Below are 24834 nucleotides of genomic sequence, written 5' to 3' on the forward strand. Positions count from 1 at the left end.
GGATCAGTGAATGGTCAGAGCTGCGATCTTGCAGACAAAGGGGAACTTTCGGCTGCAGGTGTTATCATTCCATGACCTCAGAGCTGTGACGGGAAAAAGCAGAGACTCTGCGTGAAGGTCCATCCATCACAGTAAAAGTCACCCCGCCATCCCACCAGAGTAAAAGTCCTCTCCCGTAGGCCTGGTGTCTCCACTGGCATTCCTTTCTCGCAGATGCTTAATGAGGCTGCTGTCCAGCCTTACTCTCTCATAAGGCTAGTGTTGACTTGTCACTGTGGAGGAACAGGGCAAGCGTCACCCAGAGGCTTGGCCCAGCTCTGGCTCCCAGGATAGCAAGTCGCTGTGCCATGCCTCCCTCCCGTAATCAGAAAAAGAAAAAGGAGCGAAGTAGGAATGGCAGCAGTTCAGCACTTGCATCTGGAGTAGATATAGGTTTGAAACCCAGCTCCATATCTGCTTGCTGGACAAACTTGAATAAATCACTTAACTTCTCTGAGTCTTGATTTCTTCATCTGCAAAATGGAAATATTAATAATTTTTACTTCTTAAGGTTGGTGTGAGCAGTGACGTTGTTGTTCACGATGATGGTGGTGATTGCTGATACCACATGCAAACCATTGCAGTCACTTTATGTCTCGTATCTTCTTTTTCCTTCACATCAACCCTGTGAGTTGTGTCATTAGCCCCATTTTGCAGATGAAGAATCTGAGGCACCAAGAGGTTAAGGCACTTACTTTGGGCTACACAGTTCATAAGTGGTTGAGCTGGGGTTCAGACAAGGACATTCAGCTCCAGAGTCCATGCTCTTACCACTGTGCTGTATCAACTATATCTCCTTCAATGCTCAGAACAGCCCTGTGGGTAGCAACGATTATTAAACCCCTTTTACAGAAGAGAAAAGGGAATCTCAGAGAGAATAAGTAATTGCCTGCAAGGGCACAGAACTAGAAAGCAACAGGGCCAGTACTTGTACCCATCTGGGTACTCTTTTCACTACTACACCTGGGCGCTCCTCCAGGCATCCCTTCGTTCTAATGTCCAGGAGCACGAGCCACCTCTGGTGCATTGGTGAGATGACATAAAAGCACCATCCTTTGGTCTCTATACAAGTTTCTTTTTTTCATGCTTCTATCTCTAATGTCTTTTCATCCAAATCACAGTTTGCACGTCAACAACGCACCATTAAACATTGTTTAAACCGGGCATATACCCTGAGAAAACCATAATTCAAAAAGAGTCATGTACCAAGATGTTCACTGCAGCTCTATTTACAATAGCCCAGAGATGGAAACAACCTAAGTGTCCATCATCGGATGAATGGATAAAGAAGATGTGGCACATGTATACAATGGAATATTACTCAGCCATAAAAAGAAACGAAATTGAGCTATTTGTAATGAGGTGGATAGACCTAGAGTCTGTCATACAGAGTGAAGTAAGTCAGAAAGAGAAAGACAAATACTGTATGCTAACACATATATATGGAATTTAAAAAAAAAAAACAAGTTTCTGAAGAACCTAGGGGCAGGACAGGAATAAAGATGCAGACGTAGAGAATGGACTTGAGGACACCGGGAGGGGAAGGGTAAGCTGGGACGAAGTGAGAGAGTGGCATGGCCATATGTACACTACCAAATGTAAACCAGATAGCTAGTGGGAAGCAGCTGCATAGCACAGGGAGATCAGCTCGGTGCTTTGTGACCACCTAGAGGGGTGGGATAGGGAGGGTGGGAGGGAGGGAGACACAAGAGGGAAGAGATATGGGAACATATGTATATGTATAACTGATTCACTTTGTTATAAAGCAGAAACTAACACACCATTGTAAAGCAATTATACTCCAATAAAGATGTTAAAAAAAAAGCTAAAAAAGAAAGAGAGAAAAACAAGAAAAAAACAAACAAAAAATGCATCCACCATAGGGAACTGCCACGCCCCTAACACCCCACCCCCACCCCCCAGTGACCTCTGGTCACTCTCCAAGGTGTTGAATAATTCACAGTTTCCTGGCTACCCCTGGCACCTCCCCAGCACCCCTGCAAGAGCCCTGGTCTCGAGGGCACCCACCGCTGGTGGGTCGGTACCATATTTGCACGCAATCCTCCTCTTCTGGGTCTGCGTGGATGCCATCGTCCGGCTGGCTCCCATCCCAGTAGCTATAGTCATAGGATGAGCCGTCTGTCCATTCAAACTGCCCTTCCTGGGGGGTTGCACCCAGAGGAAAGGAAGCAAGCCAAGGAGAGAAAGGTCAGGCATTTGAGCCAGCTCCAGCTTGGGGTAACATTCTAATACCTCCATATCTAACAGTGCAGAAGCCCTCACTTTTATCTGATATACTATTATTAACCACCATTACTGAAACTGAGCAGGACCCCACAGGGCCCTCCCAGGTACAAAAGCCCCTCCATGTCCCCGCCTCTTGTTTGCAGAAAAGCTATAGTCTCCCAGACCTTCCCTGAGTCACAAAAAAAGCAGGCTCAAACAGCTAATGATTAGGACACTAGAGTCACAGAATCTTTAGCTCCTTCCTGAAAGATACAGATCACAGTGTCCTATGTACATTCCTGAGTAGTTTTGCAGATATTATGACTGCTGCCAGAGGGAAAAAGCTAACTGCCTGATGACCAGACTGTAGCCATGACGTAAGCTGCTCCGTCTTCAGCAGTACTGAATCTATGGCTAGCTCAGGGCCAAGAACTGGCCTCAAGGAAGTGAGAACAAACTGATCCTGGAGTTGAAGATTATGCTTAAAACAATCAAGATGATGCTGATCCAACCACCGCATGACCAGTTTCGAGGTGACTGTCGGAGCTGGCTGTGCTGTTCTGCTCGTAGCCCCCCTGCCTGTGCACCCCTGAAACTCCCCTTTAAAACCTTTGTCTCCTAACCAGCAACCGGGAGATGGTTTGGGGGATGCGAGTCCGTCATCTCCCCAGGTTGCCGGCTTCTGGAATAAAGCATCTTTCTTGTTCTACCAACCCTGTCTCTCGAGCATTGTCTTTTGAGCAATGAGCAGCCAACCTGGAGTGTGGTTCTGGCTCTGGCTGGTAACATTACAAGCCGCCGTTTGTTGAGGGCTTATTACGTACCATGCCAGGTGTGCTTTACTCATTTTATCCTCACCATCCTGCAAAGCAGGCGTTGTATCTCCATTTTACAGACGAGAAAACTGAGGCTCAGATTAGTCTACCCAAATTCACACAGTTAATAAAGCATTAGTGCTAGGATTCAAACCCGGGTCTATCTGACTCCAGCACTCGAGACCCTAACTACCATATTAAAAAGAAAATGTTTTTTACCAGTGGGTGCGAGTCACCCTTCATCTCTTTTCTTTCTGTCCAAATAGTGTGTATTTTTCTTGCCTGCTGTGGAACTAGTCTGTCCAATTACAAGAAAAGTCTTGCTGGGAATTTGACAGGTGTTGCAATAAATGTGCAAATTAAAAAAAAAAAAAAAAAAGAAAAAACCTAGGGCTTCTCTGGTGGCGCAGTGGTTGGGAGTCTGCCTGCCGATGCAGGGGACGCAGGTTCGTGCCCCGGTCCGGGAAGATCCCACATGCCGCGGAGCGGCTGGGCCCGTGAGCCATGGCCAATGAGCCTGCGCGTCCGGAGCCTGTGCTCCGCAACGGGAGAGGCCACAACAGTGAGAGGCCCGCATACCACAAAAAAAAAAAAAAAAGAAATGTGCAAATTAACTATGGAAAGAACTACTTCTTTGCAATGTCCTGGAACAAAAGTCATTTCTCCATTTATTCAAGTTTTTAGAGAAGTGTCTCCCAAAGCACTGATGATTTTGGAGGCCATGTCATGTAATGGACTGCATGCTCCTTCTGGGAGAGACTAGAGCCTGGGATTCCAGCTCCGTCTACTTCCTAGCTCTGCAATCTGGACAAGTTACTTAACTTCTCTGAGCCTCAGTTTCCACAACTATAAAATAGAGCTAATATTTCCCTCAGAGAAGTATTGAGAGAAGTGAATGAATTAAAAGCATTAAGAGACTTAGCTAGTGCCTGGCATGCGGTGCCTAGGCTTGAAAACTATAAAAAGAAGTCCTGGGCTTCCCTGGTGGCGCAGTGGTTGAGAGTCCGCCTGCCGATGCAGGGGACGAGGGTTCGTGCCCTGGTCCAGGAAGACCCCACATGCCGCGGAGCGGCTGGGCCCGTGAGCCATGGCCGTTGAGCCTGCGTGTCTGGAGCCTGTGCTCCGCGGCGGGGGAGGCCACAGCAGTGAGAGGCCCGCGTACCGCAAAAAAGAAAACAAACAAACAAACAAAAACAAGTCCTTTTACTGTATCATTTGTTATTATTATTCTTAGGTCTTGTTATACAAGTTCCTTAACTCTAAGTTAAGGAACTCATAAGCCAATTTTAAAGTTACTATTATAATGGGACATTTTGGTTTTTTCATGTTACAACTTCTATACAAGTTTTTGGCAGATGAATTCTATTGATTTTTAAAAGTATCTATACTGAGTCTGGCCACTATCGATACTTCTGCTACTTTTTTTTTTTTTAATATTTGTTTATTTGGCTGCACCAGGTCTTAGTTGTGGCACGCGGGATCTTCACTGCGGCATGCAGGATCTTTAGTTGTGGCATGCAGAATCTTTTAGCTGTGGCATGCAGGCTTTTAGTTGCAGCATACATGCGGGATCTAGTTCCCTGACCAGGGATCAAAACCCAGGCCCCCTGCATTGGGAGCGCGGAGTCTTAGCCAATGGACCACCAGGGAAGTCCCACTTCTGCTACTTTGACAGCAACTTCAACCACCCTTAATGAGCTCTCACAGTGTGCTGAGCACAGGCTAAGCCCTTTACATACCTTGGCCCATTTACTTTTTACAACCAGGCACTATTATTGTCATCCCATTTTACAGCTGAGGAAACTGAAGCTCAGAGATGCAAAAAAAAAAAAAAAAGTCCCAGTCACCTACCATCCAGTACGTGGCAGAACAGGAGCTGGAACTGGAGCCCTATCTGGGGCAGGGCTGGAGGCATCCATGCAGGAGAGACGCTCAGGATACAACTTGTCCATGGAAAGTGTGGAGACCAAATCTCCAGGTGGAGTGTGCCGTGATATTGCCAGGTATGAGATCTGGCCCAAGCCAGCCTCTTTGGCCTTATTCTCCACCGTTATTCCACTCACCCCTGCGCCACCCTGCATCCCAGGCACACTAGTCTTTAATGTCCTTGAGTGTGCCGTGATCTCTCCCACCTCAGGACCTTGGCCCATGCTGTGCCCTGTACCTGGAATGCTCTTCCTCTGGCTGGTTCCTATTTATCCACTAGACGTTAGCTTAAATATCTCTGACCCAGGGAGGCTGTAGCAGCTGTAGACGTGCACTGCTCAGAGCTCCTTCAGGAGGACCAGCGGAGGGAGCATGGCTGACTGAAAGCCCCTCGGACCCAGCACTGTATTCACAGTGAGACTGTGCTTCCTCCATGCTGTTCCCAGTTAGTGACTTAGCATGTCAGGGGTATTAGTGCTGGCTTCCTCCTGCCCAAGGTGGGACTCCTGGAATGGGCATCCTTTGCCTGGGGACACCCCACTGGCTTAGCTAAGACTTTCCAGGGTGAGCTGTGATCTAAGGCTCTCCCCGCTCAGCCGTTCCCTCCCCCTCTTCTTTCACAGGGCTCAGACCCACATCATGGCCTGAAGGTCTTCCCTGCCTCTTCAACCCTCCCGTCTTTTTTCCTTCGCCAATGTTTTCCCTCAAAAGCCTCTTACCCATGCAATCACGTTTTTGTGTCTGCTTTTTGGAGAACCCAAACCTAAACAGAGGCCGTCCCTGGCCATCCAATATGTTCCCATAATACCCTCTTTCACAACAATTATCATATTCTAACTGGGGCATCCTCGTGTCTGATCTTTCTGTGTGCTGGGCACATAGCAGTGACCTGGAACCCAGGTTCCATGTGAAAGGCTGGTTAAATCAAAATGGAATCTTGGCTGGAACTTCCAAAAGGGCTTGACGGTCAGCACTTCCTCACCTGCCTGTGATCGTGAAGCCCTGTCCAGATGTCAGCTGGGATCCCAGGAACACAGCTGTTCACGAGGTCATACACAAAGACATTCTCCTCCCAGCTGCGAAGGTAAGAAACCCGGTAGCCTGTTACTCATCGCCTCTTGCCATAGGATTGAGTTGAAAATGGACAGAAGTCTTCGTTAGCCCTCCCAGACCAAAGTAAATAGAGGATGTGATGCGGTCCTGCTTTCTCTTTTTCCTTTTTAAACTAAGGCACGCATGTGGGCTGTCCTCTCAGGGGCATCTCTGGATTTGGTCCAAAGCAGGACTCAGCACACACTGTTACTCATCCTAGAAACGTAAGAACACTAGCAAACAAGGTGGATTACATTGAAGACACAAAGAAAGGAGCTGACTTTGCATTGTACACATCAAATAACGAAAATCTCCACTGGATGTTTCTGGTCTTTCTCAAAAGCCCTCCTTACGGCGCCAGTCCTTACACAGCCTCCTCTCTCCTAATCCTTTCTCACAGAACATCTTCAAAATCTTTTGTTTTGCTGGAAAATTCAGCTCGAGGCCTGAACCTGCATAGACGACTCAGCAAAACCAAATCCTGCAATTATCAGTCCACCCTCTTCAGCAGGTATCTTAGGCCATTCAGGCTGCTACAACAAAATACCCCATACTGGGTAGCTTATGAACTACAGGAATTTATTTCTCACAGTTCTGGAGGCTGGGAAGTGAAAAATCAGGGTACCAGCATGGTCAGGTGAGGGCCCCTCCTGGGTGCAGACTTCTGCTGTGCCCCCATATGGCAGAAGGGGGCAGGGGAGCTCTGTGGGGCCTCTTTTATAAGGGCACTAACCTTATTCATCAGGGCTTCACCCTCAGAACTTAAGCATTTCCCCAAGGCCCCATCTCCTAATACCATCACATTGGGCATTAGGATTTCAACATATGAATCTTGGGGGGCACACAAACATTCAAACCATAGCAGAAGGCATTGCTGTCTTCTTGGGGGATTCTCACCTCCTATTTTAAAGAGCTTATAAAGTAATTCACCCAACAAAAGAAATTGATGGAGGACCCTGGAGGCAGTCTGCTGCCAAAAACAACAGAGAAATAGGGATGGATGAATGGATAGATAGACAGACAGATAGATAGGAACACAGTGATTTTTTTCTTCAGGTCATTAAAATGTTTCTTGAGCACTGATTTCATGCCAGGTACTATGCCGAATGTTTTATATACATGAACTCATTTCATCCTCACATCAAGCAGGCACAGCGGCAGATGCTACAGGTTACCTGCCTCACGGTCATTCCTAATCCTTTTGCCCGTTGCCTACAACCAAATTTAGGAAGGCCAGATTTCACTTTCTCAGCCTCCTTTGCAGCTAACATTGGCCATCTGACCAAGTTCAGCCAATTAGATATATGGGGGAATTGGTAGAGGACGTCTTGGGAACATTCTCCTCCCCTATAAATGGAGAGTGGTGTGTGGAAAAGGTCCCAGTTTCCACCACTGCCTCCCTTCCTGGGGTTGTAGCTGTGTGTGGACATGATACTTGGAGCTGCTGCATTGGAGGCCCTGGAGGGGGGGCCAAGGTAACCACTCACCTAGTGCCCCAATATCCATGAACCTGGGGAGTGTCATTTGCAGAGATGAGAAGGGTGGGCAAGGGATGTGACAGAAAACGAACAACTAACAGGCACAGTTCACTCAAGCAGCTCACAGACTCAGAGGGACAGATCCCACTGGACAAGGGATTCCACATTTTTGGCTTCCACATGACACTAAAAGGTGAACATTGGTGTGTTGAAGAAGTCATTACGTAGTAATAATCAGCCCCAGACCTAACAAACACCTAACCAATAACTCACTTCAAAACAGGACTATGGGGCTTCCCTGGTGGCGCAGTGGTTGAGAGTCCGCCTGCCAATGCAGGGGACACGGGTTCGTGCCCCGGTCCAGGAAGATCCCACATGCCATGGAGCGGCTGGGCCCGTGAGCCATGGCCGCTGAGCCTGCGCGTCCGGAGCCTGTGCTCCGCAACGGGAGAGGCCACAACAGTGAGAGGCCCGCGTACCGCAAACAAAACAAAACAAAACAAAACAAAAAACAGGACTATGTTGAGGTACGCTTTACGTTACAACGGTGTATATCTGCTCCCACTGGCGTCTTCTAAATCTGGGGTCTCCAACCCCCGGGCCGTGGACCAGTAGCAGTCCGCTGCCTGTTAGGAACCGGGCTGCACAGCAGGAGGTGAGCGGCGGGCCAGCGAGCAAAGCTTCATCTGCCGCTTCCCATCGCCCGCATTACCGCCCGAACCATCACCCCCGCAACCCCCGCCCTGGTCCGCGGAAAAATCATCTTCCACGAAACTGGTCCCTGGTGCCAAAAAGGTTGGAGACACTGTTCTAAATGACCGCTCTCTACAGGCTGCCACCTTGTCTAGAACACCCACCAATAGATTTCCTTTTGCTTGAGACGCTGGTGGCAAGTCAAAGCACACAGAGCTAACTCTCCTTAATTTTGTGTTTGTGGAAGACATTCTTAATCCATCCCAGAAGCACCCAGAATTCTGGCTCTCAGAATCCTTCTCAACGCAGTGCTCTAGGCAGTCACATGCCGGGCATTGTTAAACAAATATTGTTATGAACTGAATGCTAGTCCCCTGCCCCCACAATTCATATGTCGAAATCCTAACCCCTAATGTGATGGTGTTAGGAGGTGGGGGCCCTTGGGGGTGATTAGTTCATGAAAGTGGAGCCCTGTGAATGGGACTAACGCCCTTATAAAAGAGGCCCCAGAGAGATCCCTTGCCGCTTCTGCCATGTGAGGACTCAGCACGAAGATGACCATCTGTAAGCCAGGGAGTGAGCCCTCACCAGAACCTGACCGTGACGGAGCCCTGATCTTGGACTCCAGCCTCTAGAACGGTGAGAAATGGATTTCTATTGTCTATCAGCCGCCCGGTCTGTGATATTTTTGTTATAGCAGCCTAAATGGACGAAGACAGATGTTATTAGAGGCAATGGAAAGGAAACAGGGTGGGTGAGTCAAGGCTTACTTGCCCTCCGAAAGATGATCTGACGTGCGCACGCTAAGTAAGCACTGACCTCTTGAGACACTCGTAATTATAATTAATAAAAAGAATAACAGCTCCCACCACGGAGCATTGAGTTACCCGAGCACTTGTGTAAGAACTTCAGATCCATTTTTATCTCCTCTAAAGCCCCTCAACCTTAAAGTCAGTGTGACTACTTCTATTTCCCAGCTGAGGACTCAGGCTCAGAGAGTTTATGGGACTTGGGCGAGGTCGCCCAGGTGGGAAGCGGTGGAGTGGGGACTAGCTTAGGGCTGACTGACTCTAATGCCCTCAATCAATGCACATAACATTGCACAGGTTTCTTCCTTTAGAACATCTGCTGCCCCCATTCCCTAAGCTTCCCAAGCCTTCAAGATCTTGATCCAGCACTAGTTCTTCCAGGAAACCTTCCATGAGCACCCTCTATCCAATTCTTGCCCACCTGTAGCACAAAGTTTCCATGCTCCCCAGGGCAGGCTGGTTGGTTTAGTTTTCTATTTCTGATGGGCGGGTCTCCCCAAAGAGAGAGACCAACACGGACCCACACGACACCTTTTTTCTATTTGACATCTTATCTCACACCATCACCAGGCTCTACTCAGTGCCAATGTTCCAAGACAGTGTGTTCTGTCTAATATCAGAGTGGTAGATTTCTGGGGACAAAGTGCTCTCCAGTCCAATGGGTCTTTGCCATTGGTCCTACTCAGTGAGGCACTGGCATCCCCAAGTGCCCCTCATGCGCAATTTGGGGTGTCCTACAGCAACTGCTGAACATGCATGGTGAGCGGTCATCTGGGGGAGTGGCTGCCCAGCCATTTTAGCACTAGTGCCATCTTTGTTCAGCAGCACCTGCTCAGGAAACTATTTCAATAGTTTATTGCATTTTCCCCATATCTGTTCAAAATAACTGGGACATAGAAAGGCCCAAGGTGCTACTGCAAGTAGTAAGCAGAGATCAAATGAACTTAATTCAATTCAACTGTCACTTGAAGCAAAGATGGAAATTATTAGGTAAGCTGAAAGTATGAAAACCTTACACTTTTATCAGTTGCTGGATGAACATAAGTTGATAGCGTGCTTAATTATGAAGGAAAAGAACAAAATTACAAAGCATGAAAAAATGCCAGAATTAGAAAATTGGATTGTGTCTCAAAGACAAGATGTAATTAGAGATTTTATAATATTGTCTGGCTTTATGGGAACTGAACTTATAACAGATGAATGCGTTGTGCAAATTCAACTTTTCTACATGTTTTTGGGAAAGTATTCTATTATATACCAAAGTGGAAAACTACCTGTATACGAGAGGAAATGCTGGTATAACATTTGGGAAACATTAGTATAAGAGAGAAAAAGAGGGATATCAGGACTTGAGAAGAGAGGAAGGAGGTAAGTTTAGGCAGAAAGGAACGGGATCTGGGTCAGGGGCTGTTGGAAAACCCCTGAATTTGCCTGGAATCCTTTCTAATGCCTATTAAACCAAGGGATAGATTACAAGCACCATGAGGCAGGCTGAGCCGTCCTTCCTGCGGACTGGCCAAAGGGAAATCTTCATTTGGAATCACTTTTAAATTTACTGTTTATTACATATATTTCATTTTCCTCTATAGGCTGGTTATTTTTGAGAACTTATTTTATCCATCTCTATAAATGCCAGTCACGTGCTGTGCTCTGTATCACAGGGGATTTGACCCCCGAAGATCGCCTTTCCCAGGCTTCCATGTCAGCTGCCCTCCATGTGACGGGAGGCACTGATGGGAAGGATGGGAGGGAGAGAGAAGCCAGGGTATATCTTTCCCTCTCTGCCTGGGGAGGTGCTGGCAGGGGCTGCCTGCCTTCTGTGGCTCTAGCTCCCATAGGACTGGCCCGCCCTCCAGTTAGGGGTGGAGTTGGCTTCCTGCTAGTGTTAATCTCTAGATACACTACTGCTTCTTTAAGTTCTCAGAGTCCATCACTTGTGTATGTATGAAATTCTCTCTGTGTTAAATGTTTGTAGTGCTTCCTGTTTTCCTGGTCAGACCCTGACTACCTCACTATATTCTTCAGCACCACCAAGGATGCAGTAGGTGCTCAATAAATCTGCTGGATGAGTTGATGCAAGGATTCAAGACTTCTCTGGAAACTAAGATTGAGGACCCCTTCCCCACTCTTAACAAAACTCAGTGACTGTAAAGCATAAAGAAGCAACCGTCATTGTAACTTCAAGTCTCTGAGATTCTTGAAAAATGAGGTAAGATTGTAAATGTGTAGTTTAGTGGCAATGGAACACATCACAGCTGGCTTCAAAGAACCCATGAATCAGCAAGGAAGACAGATGTGAAAAGAAGTCACTAAAGTGATGAAGAAAGTGCTCCTGAGAGGTGGGTGGTGGGTGCAGTCAGGTGCCATTGAGTCAGGGGCGACTTCGGTGGAAAGATGGCAGAACTGAGTCTGGAAGGTTAAGGAAGTGTCTCCCTGGAGGAAAAGATAGGGGTGGGAATTCCCAGTGGAGGGAACAGAATGTGCAAAGTATGCAGGCGTAAATGGGCTGGACCACTTTGGAGAACTTCGAGATGGTGAGCACGGCTGGGGCTTAGGAGGCATGGAGGAACACTGAAGGAGGGTTTGGTGGGTGGGCTATGGAACCCAACTGCTCAGGTTCAAATCCCAGCTCCACCACTTTATAGCAAGTTACCTTCTTTGAGCCTCAGGTTCCGTATCTGTGAAATGAGGATACTTACCTCATATGGTTTGCGGGAACTTGATGCTTATAAACTCTTAGCAAATAAATATCAGTTATTATGTCCTATGTTATGTTCTTTACATACATATTATGTGAGTTATATCATAGGGTCAAACCCCCTGCGATACAGAACAGGGCACAGCACAAGATCGGCACTTATAAAAATGGACCTTCCAGCTGCTGTTTGCTACCCTTGCTGAATGCTTTGTCCTCTACTGCCAAGGCCAGTTTCAATGAGAAATTGGGCTGAATAAAAGCTGCAATTACCAAAGAGAAACACCAGTGGGACACACCATTCCCCACACCCCTTTCCAGAGGGGGTGTTTGGTTGGGCTACAGAGGACAGAGGAGTCCACTCACCTGTGGATGGAGGCCAGTTTGGCGGACTTCCTGCCGATGGAGAACTCAGAGCAGTAGAAGTCAGCCTCAGCCCAGGTCTTATTGAGAGGGAAAAATCTATAGCAGTGGCCTTTGAACTCCATCCAGAACAGTGGGCACAGGGAAGCCTGGGGCAGCTCTGGCATGGCTGGGGGCAGAGAGAATACGGATTGGGAAGAAGCTTGTCCGTGCAAACGTTGATGCTATGACATCTTTTTAAGAATGAAAGTAAAAAGTGTCGCCTTATGATTAACGCATACCTAAAGTTTACAAAATAATAAAAGTAATATGTGCTCATTATAGAATCCTTGGAAAACGTTACTACATTAGAGTGTTTTTCTTCTTGTCATGTTGAATGCAAAGATTTTTTTTAAAAATGCAATTGTGATTTTATTGACCATACACCCCTGTCAGTATTCTGATTTCTAAAAATTAGGAGTATAAGCATTTCCCCTCATGTCATTATAAATTTTTGTAAACGTTGTTTCAAATAGCTCTTTAATATTCCCTAGTGGCCCCACTAGAGTTTATTTAATCATTCCCCAATTTTGGGATAATTAGATTGTTTTCTCTTTTTAAAAAACAATTAGAAATAACCCTGAGATGAAAAGCCTTGCGCATAAAGCTTTTGCAGCATTTCTGATGATTTTCTGGGGATAGATTTTTAAGGCTTTGAAACAATTTGCTAAATTACCTCCTGAAAGCAATTTATACTCCCACGGTGATGTCTGAGAGTGCCCATCTCACAGCGCCCTTGCCTGCGCTGAGTGTTACCACTTTAATGGCAATCTTTGCAAATTTTATAAGCAAAAAAATGGCATCTTATTTCAATCTGCACTTCTGGGCTGTCTGGCCAAGGTGTATATTTCCCTACTGTAGGCAAGACTACTTATATCTTTAGCCTGTGGAACTACTGGGGTTCAGGATGTGTTCTTAATTCTGAAAAGGGACAAACAAAAACCCCATGTTTGAGACACTAAAGTTCTCCAAAGTCTCAGCCCCTCTGGAGACCTCTTAGCATATACTTTTTTTGGAAACCACGATTGAAGATGACTGACTGGGGGAGAAAGGCATGCTGAGAACCTGCCTGGAACTCAGCTGGGTGGCTCATCTGTGAGAGCAGGCACCGGGCAGTGGTGAACTTGTTAGACTGGGATCCAGAAGCCCGGGTCCCAGCTCCAGCTCTGCGCCTGACATGCCATGTGATGCTGGTACATTCCTTCCCTTCTCAGCTGTCCGACTAGAAGATCTTTGGGGTCCCTTTTGTGATGCCCAGGGGTGTGAAATCTTGCCTTCAAAGCCACTGTAATAGCTGGCTGGGCTCATGAATAAGGAAGTAGTGGACCACCTTTACTGAGCATTTATGATGTGTCAAGCACGTAGAGGGAAACTGAGACTTAGACAGGTTAAGTGACTTGCCCAAGATCATCCTGCTGGTAGTAGGCAGAGTAGGGATTTGAACCCAGGTCTCCTGACACCAAAGTCTTTGATTTTAAAATGCACATGATACTTCATCATGGGAAACCAATAGGGCTGAGCATGGTTAATCATGTGTTAGCCCCTACTTCATCAGGTTGCTAGGCCAACTAATTGGGTCAAATAAAGTCACCGAGTGCTTGGCATGTACGCATGCTCCATAATAGTATGATTATTAACGATCAGCTCAGGGTTTCATCACTGAGGTTAATGGGCTTCAGGGGTCCAGTGAATCCCTCGAAATTAAATGCAAAATCAAAAGTTTGTATGCATGTATGTGCACACACACGCATCTATATGAATTTTTCTGGGGAAGGAATGGGACAGTTGCTTTAGTCACTAGAGCTATGCTGGGACTTCCCTGGTGGTCCAGTGGTTGAGAATCCGCCTTCCAATGCAGGGGATGAGGGTTTGATCCCTGGTCGGGGAACTAAGATCCCACATGCCGCGGGGCAACTAAGCCCGCGTGCCACAACGAAAGATCCCGCGTGCCGCAATGAAGATCCCGCGTACCGCAACTAAGACCTGAGGCAGCCAAATAAATAAATAGATAGAATTTACTTTAAATAAATAAATAAAGCTTTAAAAAAAAATAGAGCTATGCTAAGCAGGCAGCTTCCATCTGGGCTACCTGTCCCTGATGAGAGCCATTGGGCTTTCCTGTTTGATCAGAACCAGCCCTTCCCCCATCCTAGGCAGCTGCGCTGGTCAGTCCTGCCTTGTCCCACCCCTCCCCACCAGTCCCGGCCAACCGTCTTTCAGTGTGCGCCAGTATCCAAACTGGAGCCAGCTGGTTCGGAATTGGCTCTCTTAACCCTCCCTTACATGGCAAAGCGAGAGAACTCTTGCTTATGGAGTTAGGGGGCTCAGGACCGCGGCCCTTCCCTGTTCCCTGCCCCTCCCCGGACTTCGGTCTCCTCCTTTCTCAGTTGAGAGCATTGGTCTAGGAGGATATTGCCTCGATGCTGAGAGGGCTGAAGGACCCCTTGTGATGCTGGGCATTGCTGAGCTCCCTGTGGGGACTTTTGCCCATTCCTTCCACACAAAGAGATTCGGCTGAATCATTCCCAGGGGTCTGCTTTTGGAGCAGTTCCCCCTTTGCATGGATGAGAAGCAGCAAATCATTTCCATCTGCTTTCCACCCATCACTTGTAACCCAGGACACTCATTGGTGAGAACGTGGCCACGTCTGTCAGGTGTTGGCTGGAATAGTTAGCCCAAGAGTATGATACTTGCTGGTGCTAAACCACTTTCCCCACTCTCACCCATCCTACAATTATTTTGCACCCTAACTATTCATATTAGAGATGGAAGTAGGGGATGTAACCACCCCAGTTTGCCCAGGACTGTCCCAGTTCTAAATCTGAAAATGCCACAACCCACGCCCCCCTAAGTCGATCACCCTGGAGCACTGGTTCTCAACCAGGGGTGATTTTGATTCTCAGGGGACATTAAACAATGCCTAGAGACATTCTTGGTTGTCAAAAATAGAAGTGGTGGTGCTATTAGCAACCAACGGGTAGAAGCCAGAAATGCCGCTAAACATCCTACAATGACCAGGACAGCCCCACAGCGAAGGATTTTCTAACCCCAAATGTCAATAGAATCCTCGCCCTAGATGGAAGGCAGAACTCCAAAATGTAAAGTAACCCCACAGGGCAGCAACACAAAACATCACAGCAAACGTCCACATTTCTCAGCCTATCTGTAGTTTCTTTAACAAAAATTCAGCCACACAACCGATTAGAAGTAGAGTTTGTGTTATTTTTCTAATTTTGGAGTTAAAATATATAACTGTTATAAACCCATGGCTTAAAAGCCCCGGGGCATTGCTAGAACACTGTGTTTAAATTTAATGGTACAGACTTCACCAAAGGATGCTGCGGAGGGGAAGTCTTGCATTTCCTCCCTGAGTTTGGGAAGAAGCTGACAAACTTCATCATCTCTCTGACAGAGGGAGGACCGCCCCCTCCCCACTCGGCGCATCCTTTCCTGTAAGGTGGGACTCTTCACGCGTCTCCTCTCTGTGAGAGGGTCCGAGTCTCATCACTCCCTCCCTGGTGTGGATGTGAAGCCCGAGCTTCTGTATTAGGGAGGCTGACACCGCACCCAGTGCTCTGCCGCGCATGTGCCCACTGCTTTGGTTTCCATCTCTAACTTTGTTTCCCGCCCCTGGTCGCCCTCCTCACTTTCTTGGAAGCCCAGCTTAATTTTCAAAGGATGTTTGTAAAGTTTATCTGTATTTCTGGATGTCTATAGTGGAGACGTTTTCTGTTCTCTAATTTACCATAAGGTCTGATCTGGAAGTTTCCACCCTCGTTGTCCTCTATCTCTTTTTCTTTTCCTTCACTTAAAAAAAATAATAAACTTTTTATTTTCGAATAAATTTAGATTTACAGAAAAGTTGCAAAAATATTATACAGAGTCCCTGAATAAACTTCATCCAGTTTCCCCTGATGTAAACTTCCCACAGTACATTTGTCATAACTAAGAAATTAATAAATTTAATAAATTAATTAATAATTAATAAAATTAATAAATTTACTCTTCAGTAAACTACAGGCTTTATTCAGATTTCACCAGTTTTTCCTTTTTCTGTTCCCAAGATCCAACCTAGGATACCCCATTACATTTGCTCTACCTTTGTGATTTATTTGATATCAAATATTATAGTATAGCTGTCTTGATTAAAGCTACTGCTCCTTTCTTTCCCCAGAAAAATGCACAGTGTACACACATACACAGACACACACACACACACACACACACACACACACACACACACACGGCATACGAGATCTTAGTTCCAGACCAGGGATCGAACCCGTGTCCCTGCAGTGGAAGCGTGGAATCTTAACCACTGGACCACCCGGGAAGTCCCATACACACACAGTTTTGATTAGACAAAACTGACAAGAATTGGCTGGAACTGACCAGAATTGTCTAGCATTGTTGGATATTTGCCCCAAATCATCTTTACCTCCTCTCTTTCCCTCTACGCACATCGAATCAATTTTTAAGTCTTGTTTATTCCATCTCCCAGCACCTTTCCAATTCCTTTCTTTCTTCCTTTTCTTCCCTCCTCCCTTCCTTCCTTTCTTCTTTCCTTCCTGTCTTCCTCCCTCCCTCCCTCTCCCTCCCCGACTTCTGTCTCTGTCGCTTTCCCTTCCACATTCTTCCTCCCCGTCGTCTCTCACAGAGACCTCCTCAATTGGCTGTTCTTCCTGCCTTATCTCACCTTCCAAATCCAGAGGGATCCTTCCAACACCCTGATCTCATCTCACCGAAGCCCTCCAGGAGTGCCCATCACCCTCGGGAACAGGGCTCCCACCTGCCCCTGCAGCTTATCCCCTGTCGCTCACAACATGCTCCAGATTTGCTTCAGCTCTTGCCATTTCTCAAAGTGTGTCCAGATCTTTGCAGATACTTCCCTTGGCCTGTCTTCGGCCAATTCGAGTTTCTTCTTTGAGTCTCAGCCACGTGGTGGCTTCTTTAGGGAAGACGAGGTAGGAGCCTCTCTAAGAGCTCCTAGAGCCCCTCATCCCTCCTTTCACACATCCCCGTGAATTCTTGTTCAGTCTGGCCTCCCCCTGCACAAGGTCTGCCGTGATCATCTATCTCCCCAGTGCCTGGCACATAGTAGGTGTGCAATAACTAGTTTTGAATGACTAAATGCATGCTAGGAAATCAAATGCTGCTTCTTGGGGTCAACTGCCCCTTTTGGGGGACAGTGGTGAGAACGGTGTGGGCACCGCCCATGTGCCCTGATGCCTCCAACCTGGTGTATCTTGACTCTAGGATGGCGTGCCTGGACTTTTCTAAGTCAGCACTGAAGGCAGTTGACTGACCCTGTTTTTCCAGATTACTTAGCACAATGACTGCTGTTTGGAGCAATACCAGCATCACCAGGGAGCTCGTTAGCAATGGAGAATCTCAGCCCCCACCTTCCCGCCCTTCTCCCCACCCCTGGTCCCTTTGATTTTCTCCACTGAGCAAGTGGTGGTTATGGATGCCTGGGGTGAAACATACCAGAAAATAGGGCTGTGACAGGTCACTGCTCAATTACTCCCCTTTCCACCTGGGCAGGCAAAGGCTTTTAATTGGGAGGATCTGGGAGGCAAAAAGGAGCCACTTGCTTGCACTGGGATGATAATGAACTCCACCCTGCCTGGCAACCCCCTACCTCCTTTACCTCTGGGATTTTAGAAACAAGGATTAGACTTAGGACTTTTTTCTTTCTGTTTTTTTTTTTTTTAATTTATTTATTTATTTGTCTGTGCTAGGTCTTAGTTGCAGCATGCAGGCTCTTAGTTGCCGCACACAGGATCTAGGTTCCCTAACCGGAGATCGAACCCGAACCCCCTGCATTGGGAGCGTGGAGTCTTAATTGCTGGACCACCAGGGAAGTCCCTTAAAGGACTTTCATCAACCTGGAACCCAGAGTAGCCTTTGCTAATTTGTGTCTCTCTGGTGAAGAGATCTCTATAGCTTTATAGCTTGACACTCAGGTAGTGATGGTGACATTACAACCAGGGCCAACCCTACTGAACTTCCGTCTGAGCCAGGCGTTGTGTCAGGTGTTTTGTACATTTCAATTCATTTGGTCTTCATACATCCTACAAGGTAGGTACCATGATCATCCCCCTTTATAGATGAAGAAACCAAAGCACAGAAAGGTTGAGTAACTTGCCTGAGGTCACACAGCTACTAAGTGGCAGAGCTGGGTTTTGAAGCCAGGCTGTATGGCTCCAGACCTAATTTAGAGATTCCTGCTGCATTTAAGCCCATTTCCTTTTGTCTCAATCTTGATGGTCTGGTTCTTCATTCATCCCCTTATTCCTTCAACAAGTCTTATTTGAGCACCTACTTGGTCTCAGGTAGTTGGCTATGTGCTGGAGATACTGTGGCACACTACACAGAGGTGACCTCTGCCCTCATGGATCTTACACTCTCTGGAGGCTGACATTAAGAAAAATAAGCACAGAAATAAAATGTCATTAATATGCAATTAATATGGATTTCTGTCATGCAGGCAAAACCTTGAGGGAGCAGCGCTCAAGTTATTTTGGAAACTGGTCATTTGTTTGCCCCTTTTTTCTCCCTAGTTGAACTGGTGGCCACCCCAACCCTGCCTTCAGGGTGTCCACTGGTGACTAAGACAGGACACCAGAGTGAGTCCCCTTCCGGATGGGGAAAATAAAGGTGTTGCCACAGAAGCACCTAAAAGTGGCACATAACCCAGATTTGGAGATCCAGGAGGCTTCCTGGAGGGGGTGATGTGAGACCCCCCACTGAGAACTGAAGGATGAGGAAGAGTCAGAGGAAGAGGGTTCCAAGTGGAGGGCACAGCACGTGCAAAGGCCCAGAGGCATGAGAGAGAAGGGAGCATTTGGAGAATTGCAAAAGGTTCAGCCTGGCTGGGAATTTGAGGGAGGGATGAGGCTGGAGGTGACGGAGGGGAGGGGTGGAAGCGGGGGAGGGATGCACAAAGCTTGTTGCTCTGGAAACCAAGAGGCCAAACTACAAGGTATTTTACTTCAATTAGCAGCACCAAAGGCCCCCAGGGTCTCCCAGCTGGGGTGGGAGTCAAAGCCTTTGGAAGCTCTGAGCTTGTTAAGGAAAGAGGACATGCCACCGGAGTTCAGGACTTGTTTTTTTAATCTCTCTCTTTTTAAAAGAATAAATTGTCACCTTCCCACACGATCTGGCTGCTCGCTCCCCTGGCCCCAGTCCAGCTGCCCACAAACACACTACACTGCCTCCTCCTGCCCAGATCAGCCTTGAGAGCCAGCTGGGAGTGGAGGGGGAGGCTTTGGGGGCCACACTGGCGGCCTCCCCAGCGCCCGTCACTACTGGGCCCCAGATGTCCCAGGGGGTCGGAAGTGTCTCCCAGTGTCTGGGAAGGTGGCCACTGGGAGGTCTCATTCATCTTCATTGCCTGCTGTCTCCCTGATCCACACATCCCACCCTCAGTGGGCCCTTCCCTGTGAGCCCTGGCTCTGGGGTGCAGAACTGCTGGTCCCAGGCCTCTCATGCCTCAGCTTTGCTTTCCCTCCTTCCAGGCTGCTTTTGTGGTCACGTGATACAGAGGAGACAGCACTGGGTGATTTTCTATATTGCTCATAACAGTGGCCATTCATTGCGTGGTTAATATAACCATCGAGACCAAACTGGGAGGTGTATCTGTACCATCCCCATTTTATAGGTGCAGAAACCGAGGCTCAAAGATGTTAAGTCACTCACTCCCACAGCTAGCAAGTGGCAGTGTCAGGATGAGATTAAGGTCTGATGGACTTGAAAATTCCTAAGCACTACAGTGCCTCCAGAAAACATCTTTTTCTGGTCTTGGTTTTCTCATTTGGCAAGACAAATATATTAAACACCCAATTTAACAGCATTATGGACTGAATGTTTGTGTGTCCCCCTCCAGTTCATATGTTGAAGCCCTACCCCCCAGTGTGATGGTATTTGGAGCTGGGGCCTTCAGGAAATTAGGGTTATATGATGTCATAAGGGTGGACCCCCATGATGGGGTTAGTGCCATTAGGAGAAGAGGAGAGACCAGAGCTCTCCTTTCTGTGGCCATGTGCAAGCCAGGAAAAGAGCTCTCACCAGGAACTGAATTGGTCAACACCTTAATTCCGGAGTTCCCAGGCTTTAGAACTGTGAGAAATAAACTCCTGGGGTTTAAGCCTCCCAGTCTGTGGTATTTTGTGATAGCAGCCTGAGCTAACTAAGACCAACGTAATTAAGTAATAATTCAATGTCTCCTGGGTGCTTATTTGGCTTGAGGTCTGTGCCCTCAAGTTGCTCACAGTCCGGAGGGAGGAATGCATAGCACACATGGCAATGAGTCCTCATATACTAAGGGACATTCTAGAAATATGCAGAGGGCTCTGTGACCATAGAGGAGGGGTAGGGAATGGGTTAGAGTGTCCAGGCTGGGGTACTCTAGGATCTGACTCTATGATACAGACTGGTGGGTGGGGAAGGGTGTACTCTAGGAAGTAGGGACACCAAGTTGCCCAAGCCTCTGTGCTCCAGCCTCAGAGCTTAGACTCTGGAGTTAGATGACTCCAGTTAGAAACTCACCTATTTGTGCCTCAGTTTCCTCATCTGTAAAATGGGCATGATGATAGTGCCTACTTCACAGGGAAGCCAGTGCCTGGCTTACAGTAGGTGTTCTAGTAAACATGAGATGTTACAACAGAAACAGCCTGGGCCCTGGAATAATCCTGGTGCTGAGTGCACAATGCCAGTTCCTTGGAGGGGTGAGGAAGAGGCTATGGAACTTGACTGATTCTCCCTTCCCACCCCTGAAGCCCTGCAGAAGCAGACCCTGAGCATCAAAACGATTTGCTAGAATTTCCTTTGCTGTGGAAAGTTCTTGGGCTCAGGAGCCACGGAAAGGAAACTTTTTATGGTTATGGTTGAAGAATCATAACAGCAAATATTTATGTAGCGTTTACCAGGTGCCAGGCCCTCTTTTGATCACTGAATATTTGTTAATCCGCGTAACCAAAGTGATCAAAGCCAGGTTCAGAGAAGGGTTTTAGGAAAAGGATCTAGTCTGGCTAAATCCTTCCCAGTCTTTCAGAAGTGTCTAAAGGTTTGTTTCCAAAGCAGATCTAAGGGTATGGCTGGGTTGCACTATTTGCGTATATTTGCATGTTCATGAAAGGTCCAGAGCAGTGGGATGAAGGATGGAACGACCCTGTTCTGTTTTGTACCTAAAGGCTCGGGATGCAGGAGAGGAAGGAGAACCAGGCCCACTGTCACTAAGGAGGGCTGTGGTTGTGCGCCCACCTTCATGGTCTGCCAATGGCTCACCAAGACCCCAGATAAGACTTCCCTAGGCACACATCAACATGCACACTCACATGCACGCACACACCCACTTGACACACGTACACACACTTAACTCACACGTTCTCTTCTGCATTGAAATCACTTTCCTCTAGCAGATTTATCCACTCAGGCTTGAACTGGGCTTTCTGCTGGACTGGATGGATGATGACCTTGGCCAGATTATTTGGCCTCTGTAGGCCTCAGTTTCCACAGCTGTATTGTGGAAGGATTGGGCCAAGTGGATTTCCGGGACCCTTCCTTCCAACTCCAACTCTGAGGTCTCCAAAGTTGCTGGGTTGGAAGGGATCTCAGTCTCCACATCTGTAGAGTGGGACTGAGGCATGGGGCTAGATGTCTGGAAGTTCCTTTTGGAAGGCATTTTGTCACAGAAGAAAACTGTGTCTCCTGGTCAATTCTATCATAACATCAACAACCACAGTGACAGAAGTAGTAAGGTAATAAGCCATTTTTCAAGTGCTTTCTATGTGTTAAGTGTTTCACTTGCATGATCTCATTGAAGATTCCCCAAAATGTTTGATGGACACCATTATCATCCTCACTTTCCACAGGAGGAAACCTGAAGCTCAGAGAAAGGTCCCATGGTCACAAGCTAGCGAGAGAAAGAGGACTCCCCGTCGCTCCCACTCTCAAACTCAGCCTCAGGACTTTCCTCTTATGCTGGGCAGAAAGGCAAGATCTTGGAACACACAAGTATCTTTCAAGGATATTTTGTCCAACTTCTCTCCTGCTCACCCATTGCACGGATGAGGATATTGAGGCACAAGAGCAAGCAGGCAAAGACACTGTTATGGACTAAATGTTTGTGTGCCCCCCAGATTCCCACGTTGAAGCCCCAACACCCAATGTGATGGTGTTTTCATGGGGTCTTTGGGAGGTGATTAGGGTTAGATGGAGTCATGGGGCCCCCATGATGGGATTAGTGCCCTTGTAAGAAGAAGAAGAGAGACAAGAGCACTCTCTCTCTCCACCATGTGGCTACTTGCAAGCCAGGAAGAGGGCCCTCACCAGGTAACGGATCAGGTGGCATCTTGATCTTGGACTTGTAGCCTCCAGAACTCTTCCTGTTGTTGAAGCCACCCAGTCTACGGTATTTTGTTATGGCAGTCCGAGCTGACTAATACAGACACTCAGAGAGTTTATGGCAGACCAGAGCCCCTGATGCTTGCCCAAATGAACTGACCACCCTTTATCTCCCATCACTAGGGTTACCAGATAAAAAAAAAAAAAAGAATTCCCAGTTAAATTTGAATTTCAGATAAACAAGAAATAATTTTTAGCATAAGGTATGTCCCATGCAATATGCGAGACACTTACAGTAAAAAATGATTTATCTGAAATTCAAATTTACCTGGACATCAGGTATTTTATCTTTCAATCTTATCACCCCACTATTTAAATTCCCCTCAACACTGTAACTGCCCAATAACGTGGCTTTATGGGGATCTTACAGATGTTTTATTACAGTGTTAGTTTTATTTTAATGGGGATAGAAACAGTATCTCTGCCATAGAGTTTTTGTGAGGATTAAATAAATCCATATGTAAAAAGGGCTTAAAACAGTGCCTGGCATATAGTGAGGGCTACAAAAGTATCACTTGTTGTTATTGGTATTATTATTATAGCTTTTAAACCATGTTTGGGAAGAACCCTCCTGGTAGAGGTGACAGGCAAGATCTTCCACCTAGAAGGGACTGAAGGACTCAGGATTCTTCCTACCCCAGAGTCAGCACCCCAGCCTCCCTATTGCAAGGGTGAAGAAATTGAGCTCATTTGAAGCCCCGCGTCCTCCAAGTGGGACACTGGGAGGCCACATGCCCGAGGCTCATGGATCCCAATCCCCGGGGACACTGAATATCCGCAGAGCTGGGTGTCACTGGGCCAGGCCGCCAGGGAGGTCACTAGAGGGACAACTCTGTCCTCCTGCGTGCCCAGCTCCCTGGGAACAGCTGTCACAGCCAAGGTGGGACCGCGGAGCCCAGATGCCAAACCCCTAACAAAAATACCATCTTCAGATCTTCCTGTGGTACCAGGCACTTTCCGCAGATGATCTCATCTCCCTTGCACGGTAGCCCCAGAGGGTGTCACTGTGACCACCGTTTTCTGAAGGAAACTGAGGCTCAGAGAGGTTAAGAAACTTGTGCCAGGTCATACAGCTTCTAAGATGCAAAGCTGGGATTTATCACCAGGTCTCTTTGCGTCTGGCCCTAGCACAATGCGCGTGAGCTGGAGGGAGAGCAGCTGGAGGGGCTGTCAGGAGGCTCAGCTTGGCCCCCCAGCATTCCTTGGGTCAGGCAGGCCTGCAGCCCAGGCAGCGAGGCCTCACTGACAGCTCAAGCATTTGCGGGGTGTCCTTCTCTCCTCCCGACCCTGGCCCCGTGCTCACCTGGGCTGATATTGATGTCCGTTTGCGGAAAAGCCTGTGCGGAGAGGAGGGTCAGGACGGCCGCGGCCCACAGTCCCCACCTCTGCATCCTGGGCCCCGAGAAAGCCACCTCACGGCCTGAGCAGAGGAGAGAGGCCCTGCCGTGGGAGCTCGGGTCCGGACGGCTCTCCTGCCCAGAGCTCAGGAGCACTGGGTAGACCCCAGTCTCCTCCCCCGCCCCTCCCCTGACTCCTGTTTCCTCCCTGCACGGCCGCGGCCAGCTCAGAGTGACAGCCTGAAAGCCGCCCCTGGCCGGCCCCCTTCGGAGAACTCAGAGGAAGCGCAGCCCTGCTTCCGAGCCACCGAGTGGCCTTGGGCACGTGCTTGCCTCCCTTGAGACTCTGTAAGATGGGACAATAGCGGCGCGCACGTCCCCGCCTGGCACAGCAGATAAAGCATCGCGGAGCCCTAGGAGGAAATAGTACCAGAAGGTAAAAATACAAGTCAGCATCTAGGGCAGAGGGCTCCTGGGCCCAAGCGAGCTCACCCGTGGATGTGATGTGTTGGGTCCATGCTGTGTTTTAAAATTTCTAAAAATTCGTTGTCAGGGTGTAAGATCAGGAGATTTTAAGTCGAGATTTCTGCCTCTGCTACGAATCTGAAGATGTGACAAGAATTAGGCCTCCTTTGCACATGGGAACAATTACGCGGAGCTGAGAAAGGGCTCCCCCTGCAGGCGGGGCCTCAGTGCTTTGGTTCAGCGGGGCCCCAACGTGTCGGCCCAGCTCCAGGGCATTGGATTCCCCGCAGCGAGGAGGAAGGGCAAGGTCATCTCCTGCAGGAAGTTAAAGGATGTGCCGGTAGAAGGTTCTCGACACAGAGGAAGTGTTCACCAAAAATAGGCAAACGTTATCATTAGTGTACAGTTCTAGCGTGTTCAAACTTAAAATAGATCCGCTGGTGTTTCATT

The 24834-nt window shown here is 47.8% G+C and overlaps 1 protein-coding gene across 1 annotated transcript; it reads right to left on the reverse strand.

Moving 5' to 3' along the window:
• Positions 1–3: 3 nt before the first annotated feature.
• CLEC19A (C-type lectin domain containing 19A) lies at positions 4–23973 on the reverse strand. Its single transcript, XM_060125284.1, has 5 exons — positions 23886–23973; positions 12140–12305; positions 5989–6082; positions 2068–2200; positions 4–83 (listed from the first exon to the last, which is right to left on the reverse strand). The coding sequence occupies exons 1-5, from the start codon at positions 23971–23973 to the stop codon at positions 4–6; spliced, it is 561 nt and encodes a 186-aa protein (XP_059981267.1).
• Positions 23974–24834: the final 861 nt, after the last annotated feature.

This window comes from Lagenorhynchus albirostris, chromosome 15, assembly GCF_949774975.1.
Source record: "Lagenorhynchus albirostris chromosome 15, mLagAlb1.1, whole genome shotgun sequence".
Taxonomy (NCBI): domain Eukaryota; kingdom Metazoa; phylum Chordata; class Mammalia; order Artiodactyla; family Delphinidae; genus Lagenorhynchus; species Lagenorhynchus albirostris.